This window comes from Cricetulus griseus (genome assembly GCF_003668045.3).
Source record: "Cricetulus griseus strain 17A/GY chromosome 1 unlocalized genomic scaffold, alternate assembly CriGri-PICRH-1.0 chr1_1, whole genome shotgun sequence".
Lineage (NCBI taxonomy): Eukaryota > Metazoa > Chordata > Mammalia > Rodentia > Cricetidae > Cricetulus > Cricetulus griseus.
In genome coordinates this window covers 189546302-189561390 of record NW_023276807.1, presented here as the reverse complement: position 1 = coordinate 189561390, position 15089 = coordinate 189546302, and the positions used below count along the sequence as shown (strand labels likewise).

General features: G+C 44.3%; 1 protein-coding gene across 5 annotated transcripts in view; it reads right to left on the bottom strand.

The window, feature by feature from the left end:
• The window catches only part of Cacna1d (calcium voltage-gated channel subunit alpha1 D), a 435186-nt gene that overhangs the window by 121375 nt on the left and 298722 nt on the right, over positions 1–15089 (bottom strand). For 3 of the 5 annotated variants that reach the window (XM_035452228.1, XM_035452229.1, XM_035452231.1), the window contains exons 7-8: positions 14504–14700; positions 7325–7428 (exon numbers count right to left, since the gene is read on the bottom strand). In XM_035452228.1, coding sequence (XP_035308119.1) covers positions 7325–7428; positions 14504–14700 — 301 coding nt within the window. Of the gene's footprint in view, positions 1–7324; positions 7429–7996; positions 8101–14503; positions 14701–15089 lie in introns of all 5 variants that reach the window. The other 2 variants (XM_035452230.1, XM_035452232.1) reach the window with 1 other exon arrangement.

Here is a 15089-nt window from a genome sequence, read left to right as displayed (position 1 = left end):
GCAGAACCTGGCATTAACATCTTAAGAGACAGACATCATTATGTTTTTCACAAGAAGTCAAATTATTAAACTCATAAACATCCTTTTCATTGTAAAAGACTGTGAATGCCACCAACAGAATAAGGAACACATGAAAATTATGGCTTTAATTTCAACTATGAAGGCATCACCAGTTTTGTGAAGAGCTGAGTCTGTGCATAAAATCACAGTAATAAATCCTATTCCCCCAAGACTTGAGAACAACAGACTCAACAGCCTGCTTTGCAATACCATTGCCCTAGACAACCTTTTCCCATCTCCTAAGCTGTATAAACAAGGTAAGCACAGGTGGAGTGGAAATCGCTGACAGTCTGCTTTGGACACAGTTTGCCATGGGCAAGATGGATGCCCAGGAGGTCACATGAGGCCAGCAGTGCCTCCCAGGCCCTCAGAGGCCTTTGCTAGGTGTTATCAAAGACAATGTGGTCAGGAGCAGATGATAGCCACAGCTGACAAGTGAAAGCGCACTACAGAATCTGTTTCTAGAGCCTGGCTGCTGTCCACTGCTGTTGCCAGGGAAACAGACGTCAGCTTGGTGGAACAAGCATCAGCGAAAACTTTCTCTTACCTCGTTTCCACTGATCCAACAGCCATTTCTATGGAAACAGCAGCTGCCAGCTAGTGGCAGAGAGGTTACATTTATTTGTTAGTACCAGGTATGGCTACCAGCCTGCGCACTTCTGGGGACCATGGCACCCATAGCACCAGAATTCCTTTGTCAACTATGCAACAAGGAAGCTCAATGTCCAGAGTAGATATGAATGTTTAGATCTGTTCTTTACTAGAAAAAATGGTATTTTTCTATTTAAAGCCAAATTGAGACTTAATTTCTTACTTTACCGAAGTCAAACCAAGGATGCTTATAAAGGATTGTGGCTTTTTCTAGTACCCCAATTCCAACGCCAATTCCACTCACAAGATAACCTCGAAGTTCAAGGAGAAGGACACCCAGCTCCAAGGAGGGGTTTTCCAGACAGCCTCATCTAACCAAAGTGAAATAATGTAAACTTTGGAGTCTTTTGCTTCAAGTGACCCTCAGAGATACCTCTGGAAGCCTGGAGGGTGACACAAAGAAAGGAAACCATAAGCACAAGAGGTCTCTGTAAGGAGTTCTCTACCATCCCCTTTTCTAAGACAGGTACTCACTATGTAGCTCTGGTTGTCATGTAACACACTATGTAGACCAGGTTGGCCTTGAACCCTCATCAAGATCTGCCTTCCTCTGCCTCCTGAGTGCTGAGATTAAAGGTGTGTGCCACCATTCATGGTTAAAACTAAATTTCCATGTGCCTTATTAGTCGTTTGTCAAAAGGGTTTTGTTATCTGAGGCATGGATTCTCATTAACTCAGTACATTATATTTCTATTCTCCAAGATTGGCTGGTGGTTATCTCAAGACCCTGGTGCCACCCCCCCCCAACTTTGCAAGCAATTTGACTTCTTTCCTAAGATGGAGATATGTCAGAGGAATGTAAACCTGAGGGAATTCTGCTGTTCACTCTCTATCAGTACATACTGGTAGGGAAATTTAAATTGTCATGAAAAAATATGTAGAATGACTATTCCCAGAGCATATGTCTTCACTCAGAAAATAGCTGCAAGTGATACCTCCTCCTCCTGGTGTGCTTCCCCGTGAGCTAGTATTCATGAAGACACCAGAGATTTCCTAGCTCACAATGTCATGAATATAAATGGACCACAGGCCAGCTCACCATGCTGTAAGCCTGACTTGGTTCTGGCATAGTAGAGTCTGCCATCTCTCCTGTAACATCATCACCTTCTGTCCTCACTTGCTCTGTATACCATCAGTCTTTATTCGAGGAAGCCAAGGCTTCAGGAAAGCATCCATGCTTTGTCTTTGTCTAGGTCTGATGTTTTATGTGTTTGGAATAGAGTCTAGGAAGTAAGGTTCAAAAAGATGAACTGTTTTGAAAATTGCGCTTGCTCCTTTTTTCTCCCAATGTTTTGCTTTACCTAGTTTGCCCCCCAAACTCTTCAAATTGAGATAGCAGGCCTGGTGATGGTTAATCTCCATTGTCAACTTGACTTGACTTGGATTGTTCCACAGGCTTATTTCTAGCCTGTCTGTGAGGGTATTTCCAGAAAAGCTTAACTGAGGAGGAAAGATACACCCTGAGTGGAGATGGCACCACCCACAGGCTGGGGCCTCTGACTGAATACACTGGAAAAACAAGCTGAGTGCAGCACTCAAGTCTCTCTGCTTCCTGATGCAGATGCGGTGTGGCCAGCTGCCTTATGCTCACATCAAACCTTCCCCATACTGTGGACTGTGTCCTCTCACACGGCAGCCCCAAACAAACCCCTCCTCCCCAGGGTGCTTCTGTCCAGCATTCTGTCACAACAAACAGAAAAGTAACTAATATCAGCTCCAATTCTAAAAGGAGCCTGGGACTTGGGAGATTTGGAGCTTACCAGGACACACAGACACATGACACAAAGTTAATTTAGAGCCACATGGTTGAAGTCACAGACACACAGGCTCGGTTTATATTCAGTTTTATGTCCTGAAAGCAGGCTTATGAAGAACATTTATTGCCTGACAACATACAAGGCCTGCTTCAGAAGAAACTATTTCAAATATTTTTGTGAGTTGTTAGCAAAAGCCTTAAATTCCCAGACCAGTGACAAATGACTTTAACCTATTGTTTCAAGCAGGCCCAGGAGGGAGCTTACATAGTAATATATTTTAGATGCTTAGCTTACATCATTTACATACTTATAGAATAAAACACTTAAACATATTATATAACTTTGATTTCTCACTAATACAAACCTATCTTGGCCAACTGCTATTATTAGCTGGCTTAGAGAGTCTGTCTTATTCCAGATCACCTATACATTCTTTCCAGAACCTGAAGGTCACCCCAAGGGATCTACAGTCTGTAAGCTCTCCGAGGGCTCCCTTCACAAGGCTGAAACAGCACTGGCTCCACATGGAGACACACTGATGAGGAAAGTCCTCTCAAAGAGAGAAGACTTTGACCCAAATCACACCAATGGTAAAAGGCAGAGAAGACTCAAACTATGGTTATTTAAGCTGGCATGCTTGAATACTGCCTTTCGGAAATGTCATTCCCTGACACTGATACAAAGGAAAAGTGCCCTCACCACATTTAATGCCAATAACAATGGTTGTAGTCTGCATGCAAAATATTTTACAACTGACAAAGGGCTCCTATGCCCCATGGTCATCTGTGGCATAGAGTGTGGTATATATCCTCTTGAGAATTTCCAGAGCCCCCTGAGCTGTCCCCACTTTACTGTGGATGGAGGTGTGAGGAAGGGGAGAAGATCTGTGAATTGAAGATAAGGATATGCTAGATGAGTAACAGCCTTGAAAGCCTTCTTCACATAGTTCTACATTCATTAGCTGATTTCAAGCCACTCTGTATTCTCTGTATTTTCTGTATTCAGGAAGAGGAGACTAAAGGTCAGAGTGACTGAAACCCTTTGTGAACATGGGATACTGGCAGGGCCAGACCTTAGCTTCCTTGGGATTTCAGGGGCTTAAGAAGTCTCCTTGACCACTCAGACCGTGGCACCACAGAGGTGAGGCAGATGGCAGGTAGGTCCTGAAGTAGAGAAACAGGCTACCGCCCATGACTATCACTGTTCCCTAGAGAATCCCATAGCAATTCTAGGATACTAGGCACTGGAGTGCCATATACACTGAGGCAAACCTTGAGAGGGTCAGGATTTAAGGGAACAGCCTTAAAACTGAGAATTCCCCATGTTGCTAGAAAGCCAGATTGAAAAGATAAGGCACATCAACTACCTGAACTTCAGACCTAAAGGAGGTAGTCTCTTTAGTTCTCTGTCCATCATAGGATCAGTCCTCCAAGGACAACCAAAGGTTAAGCCACAGCACTAACTACAGGCTGTTTTAGCTCTTCCCACTGAGTACCATCAGCAGAGATGCTGTCATCTGCACCCATGCCCACAGAGCATGCAATTCAAGAGCTACAGTCTCACCTTGAGGAAGAAACGAAACAAAACAAACAGCACTTTCAGAGACTCAGCCTTTAAGTGCCTTAAAAATGTATAAACCCCAAATCAACTGTGTAGACTAAGATACAACAGGACACCATGGCCCTATACAAAGGAACAAGCCACCAAAGCATAGGCCAATGTTTAAAAAGGGGTTAATATCCAGGCACCCGCCATGGTGCATGTTTACCATACAAGCATTCTAAAGGCCAAGGCAGGATAGCCACCAATTTAAGGTAAGGGGATACTGAACAATGGGATGCTGTCCTAAACACCACACACACACACACACACACACACACACACACACACACACACACACCAAGCAAACAAAACAAAACTCAGTGTCAGACACATTTGATGTCACCGTCTCTTAGTGAGTCCATATTAGAATGCCATAATGCATGAGGTCTTGACTGAAGTCCCATATGGTGGGACACTTGGAACCCAGTGCTTTTGAAACTACGTGCTAGTCTGAAAGTCCCTTAAGGGCTGTGCCACAGAAATGTCTTCTGACATTTTGTGTCCTTCTGGCTCTATAACACCTCCAAGGTTAAAGTAACAATTCTAAATTTGCTTTAATAATAGCAACAAAAAATGCAAATGGATAAGCAAGAGGGCAGAGGCAGGCAGAGTGATGCAGGGACCCTGGGAGGCAGTAAGGTGGTGGAGGGTGAGGGCTCCCAGCTCTCCCAGCTGTAGTGCTTGCTGTACAACTTGGGCTGCAGCCTGAGCCCAAGGCTGGAGTCTGTATCTTAGACACCTTGGCACCCCAGGCCTCGGGCCCAGAGCCAGGCCCTCATCAGGAACCGGGAAGATGCTAGCCAAAGAACTTTGCAGATCCAGCTTTGACTCCACTCAGAGTCTGCCTCAGCATTTCTTACCCACATGGATTGCAGGGTGGGAGGGGAGGAAAGGAAGTGGACACCCCCTAGGAGTCATGGCATAGCATGAGCTGACAGCAAAAATCAACGGGAAGTCTTGGGTTTGCTTTTTAACACTGAAGCATCATCTCGTTTCTCCTTCCTAGTTTTCTTTTAATATAAAAATAATGCCTTTTAAAAACTTTTTCTTCAAGATATATTTCAGTAAAGTGGTGGGGATATGTGCTTTTTCTAAACCTCTAGCTTTAGGTTCCTCCTACAAGGCTTCATATTAAACCCCTGTCATTACATGGGAAGCCCCTGCCCCCATCTTCTGTTTTTAGATTTTTTTAAACACCTCACAATCTGGCTGGCTTGTATCTCTGCTTCATCATGCTCGGGCAACAGTTCCTGCCCAGAGAGAGGAGCTAAAGATAAGGCACGTCACTGGCACTGTTAAAATTAGTGGTTTCCATGGCCTCCGTCAGTTTAGTTGGGTTCAGGAGACACGGGGCGCCAAGGAACTCACAACACAGTTGCAGCTGCTGCCCTTGTATGGGTAGTTCCTGTGGCAACGCTTCTCCAACTACAACTGCCACGCTCACCAGGCTGACCCCAACTTCAGGCCACAGAAGCTCAGAAGGAGGAAGGTCCTGGAGCTAGACATGGAGGCTCATGCTTTTAATCCCAGCACAAAGAAAGATCCTTTTGAGGTCAAGGCCTGTCTGGGCTATATAGTGAGTTCTATGCTAGCCTGGGAGACAGAGAGTTAAGACCCTGTTTCAGAACTGAAATAAAGAAAAAGAACACCAAAATGAATGATAAGTCAGGAGGAAGGCCTTATAAAGTTTACAGTCTGTAAAAGGGAGCTGAGGCAGGTGCTGGGTGCTGTCCTCCCCAGTTCAGTTCCCACTCTCTGCTCCTCTCACTGGTGGAGGAAGGCACTATTCCTGAGCCACTTCCAGACAAGGCATGCTCATGACTGTTTCATGGCACAGAACTGACCACACTCAATTCAATGGCAAGGCAGGCTTGGAGGAATGTGGAGAAAGGAGTCACGATAGATAAATGGGCTCTGCCTTCTACTCTGTAAAAGACAGCACCTCCAAAAACAGAGATAAAGTTCACTCTACTAACTCAGCATACACGACGACATCATGTCCTGAGATACGGCCTCTGGAACAGCAAGATAAAGCGAGTGAGTAGATAAACTCACTTGGGATCAAGTCCACCAGTGTGATTTCCTGAGAATTTCTGGGCTCAGTACATCGACTAGGGCCAGAAGGAGAGAGCATGGGTACCTTCTGGGCTGCTCAAGGCAATGGCTGTATGCTGGAACTGATTGTGTGTATGTGTTGTTGGTTTTGTTTTGATTTGAAAGTTGGCTATTTTATTATTCCTTAAATTTTCAAATTGCATAGACTGTAAAAATTCCATGTCTAATTCTTAAGACAACGCATTTTTAGTAACCTCATTTAAAATTGAATACAATCTCAGATATTTTATCTTAACTATAAGTCAACAACACAAATAGAATTAAATAAGGAAGACTCTGAAGCTAAGAAACCATAGCATTTTTCAGGCCAAAATCAATCTCCCACTTATCAAACTGCTTTTGAGAGAGCCACCAGCCCACTTCAATGGGGATATTCCACTTTCTGGAGTACCTCAGAGATGTTGAAATTCATACCTGCTCACAGGGGCTTTGGAATACCATCTCCCACCGGAGTGGGGCACAGCCCAGCCCAAGACTTCCCAAGCCCATCTCCCCTGAACCTAATAAATGGAGGACAAGTACAGAGACAGGCATTAAACAAAATGAATTTTTAAAATGGTGACCAAATGATGGGGACAATAAAGCCATAGGGAACATGTGTGTGTAAAAGCTTAACACCATTCTGTATTAAGTGAAAGCTGAATCAGAGGCATAACTCACACACTGACAGCAGTGACAAGACAAGCTAATAAAGGGTCCCGACCTCAGAAAGGCAGGCTTTGAAAATGCTGGGTATTTATGTACTAATCTAGGCTTTACCACAAAATCTGAAACACCATTTGTAAAATGCTGAGAGTGACTAAAGAAGGCTAGGTCATGTACTAATGAAATGAAACCCACTAGAGACCAAAGTCCCTCCCTGAGGGAGACCAAGGCTAAGAAGCCTTTTACTTGCTTGTAACTCACCTCTGAGGGAAACATTCTCATTAAGTTAACAGTGCTTGGCAAGCGTCAGAAACACAGAATCTCACAGACAGAGACAGGCAGAAAGAATCACAGTTCAATCCAAAAGCAACACACAGAGGGTACGTCAGAGTCCAAAGGCATGCAGAGAAGCCACCGGGAAGCAGCTGGGAGACACGCAGGGCTGCCTCCCACGTGGCAGCAGGAGAATGTGCAACAGGGATCCAACTGCTTACCCACTAAGGACACCAAGAACCAGGTTAAGGACGAAAAATGAGCCAAGGATGATCAGACTAACAAAATACACCCATGGCCATTCCCATCCTATCGCATCATTTACCTGTAAAATGTAAGGAGATCAGTTATCAGTTATCCATTTACTAAAGAACAGAGCCCTGGTTGCAGCTGCAGGACCACTCAGGGCTTTGGTTGAAGGCTGGTGCACTAAGAAGAGGGTTTGAATGAGAAGGGTCCTTAAACAGTTTTCCTCAGGGCAGGGCAAGCCCTGTGGCTAAAGTCTTCAGGAAGGGACTCTCCAAAGTCAGCTCAGACCACTCATTTAGCTATAGTTTTGTGCCAACTAATGGGCATTGTATTTGGATCCAGACCAAGAAAGCAATTATAAATGTATCTCATTTTAGGACAGACAAAAGGCTAAGCAAGGGAAATTATTTAAATCCCAAGTAACAATACTGATTAATTAATTCCTGGTCAATAATCTCTCCGCAGCTTTCTCTCATGACAGCTGGTGAAGTTCCAGGAAACAGCTTGGTTTGGGCAGCCTCAGCAGGAGAGGAAAGCAATACAAAGGGAGTGGTACCCACCCACTGGCCCCTCTAGCAAAGCCTGTGTGGTCTTGGCAACTGTCCTCAGGACTCTGCTTTCAAGATGAAAGAGATGTAGCTTACCCGCTCAATACACCAAGTACAAGATTTAGTACGAAAAATGACCCAAAGATGACGAGACTGACAAAATACACCCAGGGCAATTCAAATCCCATAGCATCATTCATCTGTAAGAAATAAGATGGGCTCATAGGAGTGGGTTAATAGGAGAATCTAGTAAGGAGAGAGGGTCACATCAGAGAAAACATTCTATACATTGAATTAAACATTTACTTAGACTGGAATCAGAGACAACAACAGCCAGCAGACATCCATTACATATTCCCAACACACACAGGCACACAAGCATGCCTACACACACATAAGACTCATGGAGGCTTCAGACCACACAGCAGGTCCTGGCCCCAGGTAGGGAAATGAGCTGAGGTTTGGCTCCATCTTGGGACCCTGTCCTGATGAGCACCCTCCAGGGGAATTCTCACTAGAGGGTAGAGCTAGTGCTTTCCCAGTGGATCCTTGTGGCTGCCCTGCTCCAGGGGTTAGCATTAACTGCCCTTAAAATTTGGAGGAAAAGTCTCAATTATAGAATCAATCCTGTAACATGTGATTCTATAAACTCTTTAAAAACAAAAAACTAGCTGGGCATGGTGGCACATACCATTGATCCAGCACCCGGGAGGCAGATGGATCTCTGTTGGTCAAGGCCTGCCTGGTTTACACTGAGAGTTCCAGGCCAGGCACCTATACAGTGAGACCCATTCTCAAAACAAATAAACATATCTAACATAACCACCGTCTATTTGAAGGTAATCAACCCATCCATCTACCCAAGGACGCCTGACCTGCTTCAGATTTGGATTCTCTGTGGCCTGTGAACACAGTACTACTAAGCAAACATAAAAACAAGAAAATGGTGTTGAGGTCAACAGCTGGCACGTGTTCTGGATGCCTTGGGAATGAGTTTTTTTCTCAGCTGCACACACTAAAAGAATCTGACTTTAACTGCAATCTGTCCTACTCCAACTCTGTGCCCTGACAGGTGTTCAAAAAGGCAGGGCAGCACCAGAGAAGCATCTGACTCTCCTTGGAAGAATTTCAACTGCTCCCTCAGGCATAGCCTCTTTGTCAGGGATGGTTTGGGAGTGATCTGCTTGCACAGAGGTGTGATATGGGTCACAGCTGGATGGAACTTTCCAGCAGCACAGGTCAGTGTGCAGAGGGACAAACACTTCGCTGAGGAAGGAGATGTTAAGATGTTACCAATCAGGTAGCAGAATAAATGACTCCAGGCCCTACTCTGCAGGAGCATCCTGAATCTTCAGCTAGTCAATAATCCGGACAGGCCGATTGCTCTTTCTGGCAGGTGCAAACCCTTAGGGTTTTTAAGCCCTGTGCCTTTTTGCACATTATCTGCTTCCAGGTTTTAGCTTTATACAAAGAGCCTCATGCATTTCACAATGTTTGCCTCACGCAGAAGCCAAACAGGAAAAGGGAACATAAAAAAAAATAAAAAACATAACATCTGTTGCTGAAGTCTAGGGAGAGGGCATTAACTCCCTTATGCAACACCTGTTTGGCCACATGAAAACTGATGTGCTTAATAGAAGCCCTATCCATCTGCACATCGGCAATTAGAGGAATGAATGAGCAAGGGCCATGGCTCCAATTGTTGATCTAATTAAGTTGGATAAACTAATTTCATCTGGAAGGCAGAGGGTAATTCTTCCAAAGCAACTACACCACCAAACTTATTTAAAAACCCCTATGAAAGGGGAAGAAGCAAGCTGCCTGGCATGGCAGACAGAGCTCCAGCCTTGAATCAACAGCTGTGACAGAAATTTCTAGCCTCTGCTGGAGCAGGGTGTGCATGTGGCTGAGAGAGTGACCCAGTGTGCAGGGCTCTCATTAGACACCTTACTCTTGAGCCTGACAAAGTCTGCTGACCAGGCCATCTGCCTCACCTGGCCTCCTCAGACCTCAGCGACGTCAGAGCAAGGCTTTGGTAACAGCTGCAGAGGGAACATCTCATCTAAAGAAATGAAGATGCCTTTGAATTTCTTGGGAGTAGGGACTTTGTAGGCTTACATCTTCTCAAATCACTGTCACCCAGAAGGACAGCTGAGGAAGACTGAGGGAGGCAGGAGCTACACACAGCTGACTGGAGCATCTCTTTGCTAGAAGAGATGAAACATAAGCTCTCAGGGCCAGTCTTCCTGCCCATATATGGGCTGCAGAGCCACGTCCTTAAAGCTTATCATACACATAGGGAAAATCAGTTTCTGGGCTGGTCCCCCAGATACCACATCAAAGACACATGATGTGCCCAGGGCTTTGTCTGCATGTTCTTCACCAACAATGGGGACAGCATGAGGGAAAGCACTTCCATTTAGATTAAGTTTTAAAGTATTTATGTCATCCTCATCATAGAGGGCCACCTGGCACCCAAGACAATTTTCTGTTTCGCTTCAGTTTTCTCTTATTTTAAAGGCTTAAGTGCCCATGTATGCCTCAAGTTAAAGGACAGTATAAGGCTTTTGGGTTTTTCTAACTCTAGGAAACTTCTGGAACACCTCAGAGCATAGACGGTGGGAAAGGCAAGCTCTTAAACTCTTGGGCACAGAAGAATTTCCCAGGGGCCAAGACTGAGAGCCGATATCAGGTGACCAAGAGCTTCTACATAAGGTCTGTCAGCCAGCACCTCCACAGACCTGTGCACCCCTGAGGAAAAAGTTTGGTGCTAATACAAGAGGCCACAGGGGGCTCAAACAGCACTTTCCCCAAACCAATACTTTACATTAATTTTCTACATTCAAAACATTTCCTCTCAAGTAAACAAAGTTTGTTTGAAGCTGAAGGAAAAAAAATCATGTCTACAAGATGCTAACTGTGCATCCTGTATACAAAGGCTTCCAAGCCCAGAGGAATCCAGAAACCTGCCTTGTCCAGCTCTTTCTCTGCACTGCACTACCATCTCTCTGGACAAGACATCTGTGTGAGCTACACAGCACTTAAAATACGTTTGGGGAGCTGACTTTATGAAACATCTACAATACATTTCCCTAACAGCAGCTCATGATCCCAACTCCCCACATCTCCAAATAGCTCTGCTCCAGGTGTGCCTTTGGGCACATCCCTTTCCAAGACTCTGTCAGACACTTGCCAGGAACTATTGAGAATTATGATCTAAGTGCACAGGAGAACACGGACTAAATAAAAACTTGTCTAAATGCAAAGACTTTAGCCACCATATACAAAATCCTAAACATCGAGAAATTTATTTGCAATCAATATTTAAAACTGAATCCCCTTTCTCTTCTAAGAGAGTAGATAAAAATACTCAGACACAGCCCATCTGCACCAATGAGGCAATGGGCTCAATCCAGTGGGCTCAAGAGTGGAAACAGTCATGTCTATTTCTTGAGCACCCACTTTAGGCCAGGCTTTGTGCTGGATAGAGATGTTCTGTTCTAGGACACAGCTGTGTGGCTTCCAGATGATTGTGGCCCATAAAATACTGGGAGACTTTAGTTTCTGGTCCCCGCCTGTCTTTATAATGAGCTAATAAATGCAATCAACAAGTGATTAAAAATAATCCTGATGTGTTTCAAACAGTAAGGTCTTTAAGAACACTCTGGAAGACATTACTCAGCTGCCCCCTAGTGTTACAGAAGAATCCATAAACCACTGGCAAGTGGAAGATTAATAAGGAAAGCATACTGGGTTCCAGTCTAGAACAACTGCCTCTCAACTGTAATCTGAAGGCCAAATCCACTTTTCTTTTATATGATTCTCAAAAACCAAAAATTGGCTTCATGTTTTTAAATGGTTGTAGACATAGGGGGGTAGGTAAAAAGGAGAACACCTTATGATGTGTAAGAGTCATAGGGAATTCAGATTTTAGGGCCCATAAATGAAGTCCAGCCAAGACACAGCCATATCCATTCAATTATGCTTATTCCATGGCTGCCTCCAAGCTCGGTGGAGAGTTGATGGCTAGCATGGGGATCACATGCCTCCAAAGCCAAACATGTTTACTCTTAAGCTCCTTATTAAAATGTTCACAGATCCCTGCCCTTAATCAAGGGCTATGAACTCTTGCTGGAGGTCTCTGAGGATGCTCAAGGGTCTCTTTATACACCACTGTCTCCATCTTCAAGATGCTATGAGGTGAGAGAGACTAAGTAATGTTGAGGAATTGCATGTGCTCCTCCATCATAATGAAGGTGTTACATAATTCATTGAGGATGTAATTAAATTGTCCAATTATTAACTGTATTATTGTCATAGCAACAATAAAGGTCATTTCATTATCACAAGTGAAACTTAAAACTTCTCAAAAAAAGCAAGTGGAAACTGGTGTTTCTGGGTGCATGATGCTTTCTCCTCTACAGTCCCACAATCCTAAAATTTTCTCTGTGTGTGATAACAGGACAATTGCTGTGAGAGAATTGATGTGCAAAAACATAAGATAAGCTATAAAATTGCCCATTAGTCAAGGCATGTTGGATTGGCATCTGGCAATTCACCATGACATTAGAGAGAAGACAAGACTGAGAAAGTCATAGACTTTTACTTTAAAAAAAAAATGGAAAAAAAAATCTCTCCTGTTTGCGGGAAAGAAAAGGACAGAGTTTGGGCTTTTGCAGTGATATGCTCTATTCATCAGTCATTTCAAGGGAAGACTGGGACTGAGGTTTTGCTCTGCTCAGGAGCTGCAACTTAGGAGACAGGAGTGAAAGTCAACAGTTCATCCAACCCTGAGCTCTGTGGCTGACAATGCCTGTCCTTCCTCTCCACGAGAAGGTATTGCCTGTGGCTGTACTTAACATTTGTGTCTACAGATACACACACACACACACACACACACACACACACACACACACACACACACTCCTACAACAATCAGAAAAAGGGATAAAGAAGACACAAGCCACAACATGTCGGTGATGCCCATTCTCCACTTAACAGAATATACAGTTGACCCTCAGTATCGATTCTCAAGGCCCAGCCTCAGCCAAAGCTGCTCAAGCCCCTTAGATAAAATAGCACACTATTTGCATATGACTTATATCCACATATCCCCATAAACTTTAAATCATCTTGGGACTGCTTTTAATTCCTAATAGCACATGAATAATCATTATACTATTGTTTAGGGAATAATTACAAAACAAGTATGGACATAGTCAATGAGGACACTTTTTTTTTCCTGAATTATTTTCAATTGGCATTTGGTCAATCAGATGTGGATTGGACCTATGGATGGAGGATCTGTAGATACGGAGGGCCGGCTGTACAGGACCACCAACAGTCTCACAAGCACAGTGTTCACCAATGAAGGGAAGCAAACCCATGACTAAGCATCAGATGGTGCATTCTCCAAAGGTAGAGAGTGATAGGAAACCCTGCCAAGTTTAGGATTTAGAAACTATCAGAAGCTGCTTCTCCATTTCTAAGCCTTTTACCAAGAAGCTGCCTATTCAAGAAATACTATTAATTTCCTCTAAACCAATAGTTCTCAACCTTCCTAATGTTGCAACCCTTTAACAGTTCCTCATGTTGTAGTGACCCCCCCAACCACAAAATCATTTCCTTGCTATTTCATAACTGTGATTTGGCTACTGTTATGAATCATAATGTAACTATCTGAGATTTGACTCTCCCCACAAAGGGTTTATGACCCAAAGATTGAGAACCATTTCTCCAAATAATTACTGGAATACTAGTTTGATTAATTTGGATTTGGGCTCAAAATCTAGATGCTACTTTATTTCCCAGCAACTCATCTACTATGGGGTAGAAATTATTTCTAAATTTTTGGAAGTTTTAAAAATTCTACCTATACACAAAGTCAGCAGGGGAAACGGCTGCTGTACTTTAGTTACAGATAACCCTCCTGGCTCTGCCAGGAACAAGAGGAATCACACCCTAGTCACCAAGAGGTTATCCACCTGTTAGAGGGACAATAAGCCCTGGCACTTTCATTTTTTTTTACCATCTCTGCCAGAGCTCTTTGGCTCAAGGGACAGCAGAGTGGAAGGAGGACTGTTCTAACATGGCTGATAGTGATGCTGTGATACAACATGGGGACTAAAAAAGGGGAAAAATTAATGGTGAGCTGTGGTCTCATAAAGCTATGAATGCATGGAAGGGGCCTGGCTGTGTTCCCCACTTTCCTTCAGAATCTAGTAAAATAACTGCCTTTATGTCTAGGTTGGGAATCCAGGTGCCTCTATCCCTGGGAAATGTTGCTCTATCTCTCTGGGTTTAATCAAGATAGCCATGGCCTCCAGAGTTTCCACTGGGATTAGTGGGCAAGGGCAACTACAGTTAAGAACAAGTACCCAAACAGTGCTGGGGAGGTGGATGACTACAAGGCCAGGAGCTAATGCCATACAGCAGTCTTCCAGTGCTGGGACATTCCCCTAGAGAAGGAGAAGGGGCTCACCAAGTGACCAAAAAGCCTAGGTCTGCTTCCCTTCCCAAAGACCTGATCTCCAGGGTACCGTTCTCAGCCAGCTGTCCTCCCCAAAGGAACAACATGCTGTGAGCTCTCCTTGAGCTGCTTACCCAGTAGAGCACATCTGTCCAGCCCTCCATGGTGATGCACTGGAACACAGTGAGCATGGCAAAGGCAAAGTTATCAAAGTTAGTGATGCCTCCATTGGGGCCAACCCAGCCACTCCTACATTCCGTGCCATTGGCGGTACACTGGCGTCCATTCCCTGAGAACGCACATGGAGCTGGGTCCTCTTCAGCTACGATATCTATGAAGAAGAAAAAAAGAGGACCATTCAGAAGAGGAACACCAGGACTCTCGTGCAAGCCCAGACTACCCAACACCGGTACCTTTGCTGCCTCAGAATTTCAACTGCCCCTAAGCTCTACTCGGAACATTCCCCTGGACAGTGGACTTCAGTTATTCCTAGACACCCACCACTCACCTCTCTGCACTCACACTCAGTGCCTTCCCTGGGATGACAGGGAAGAATGGTGTTCCCTGATTTGTCCTGTGCAGATCCCCTATCTTATCTGCTAGGACACATTCCATAGGCAATCAGGATGGAAAAGGAGAATAAATTCCCATTTATCTCCAAAACAATTCACACACAAAGAGAGAATACATAGAAGAAAATACTCTAGAGACTATCACCTT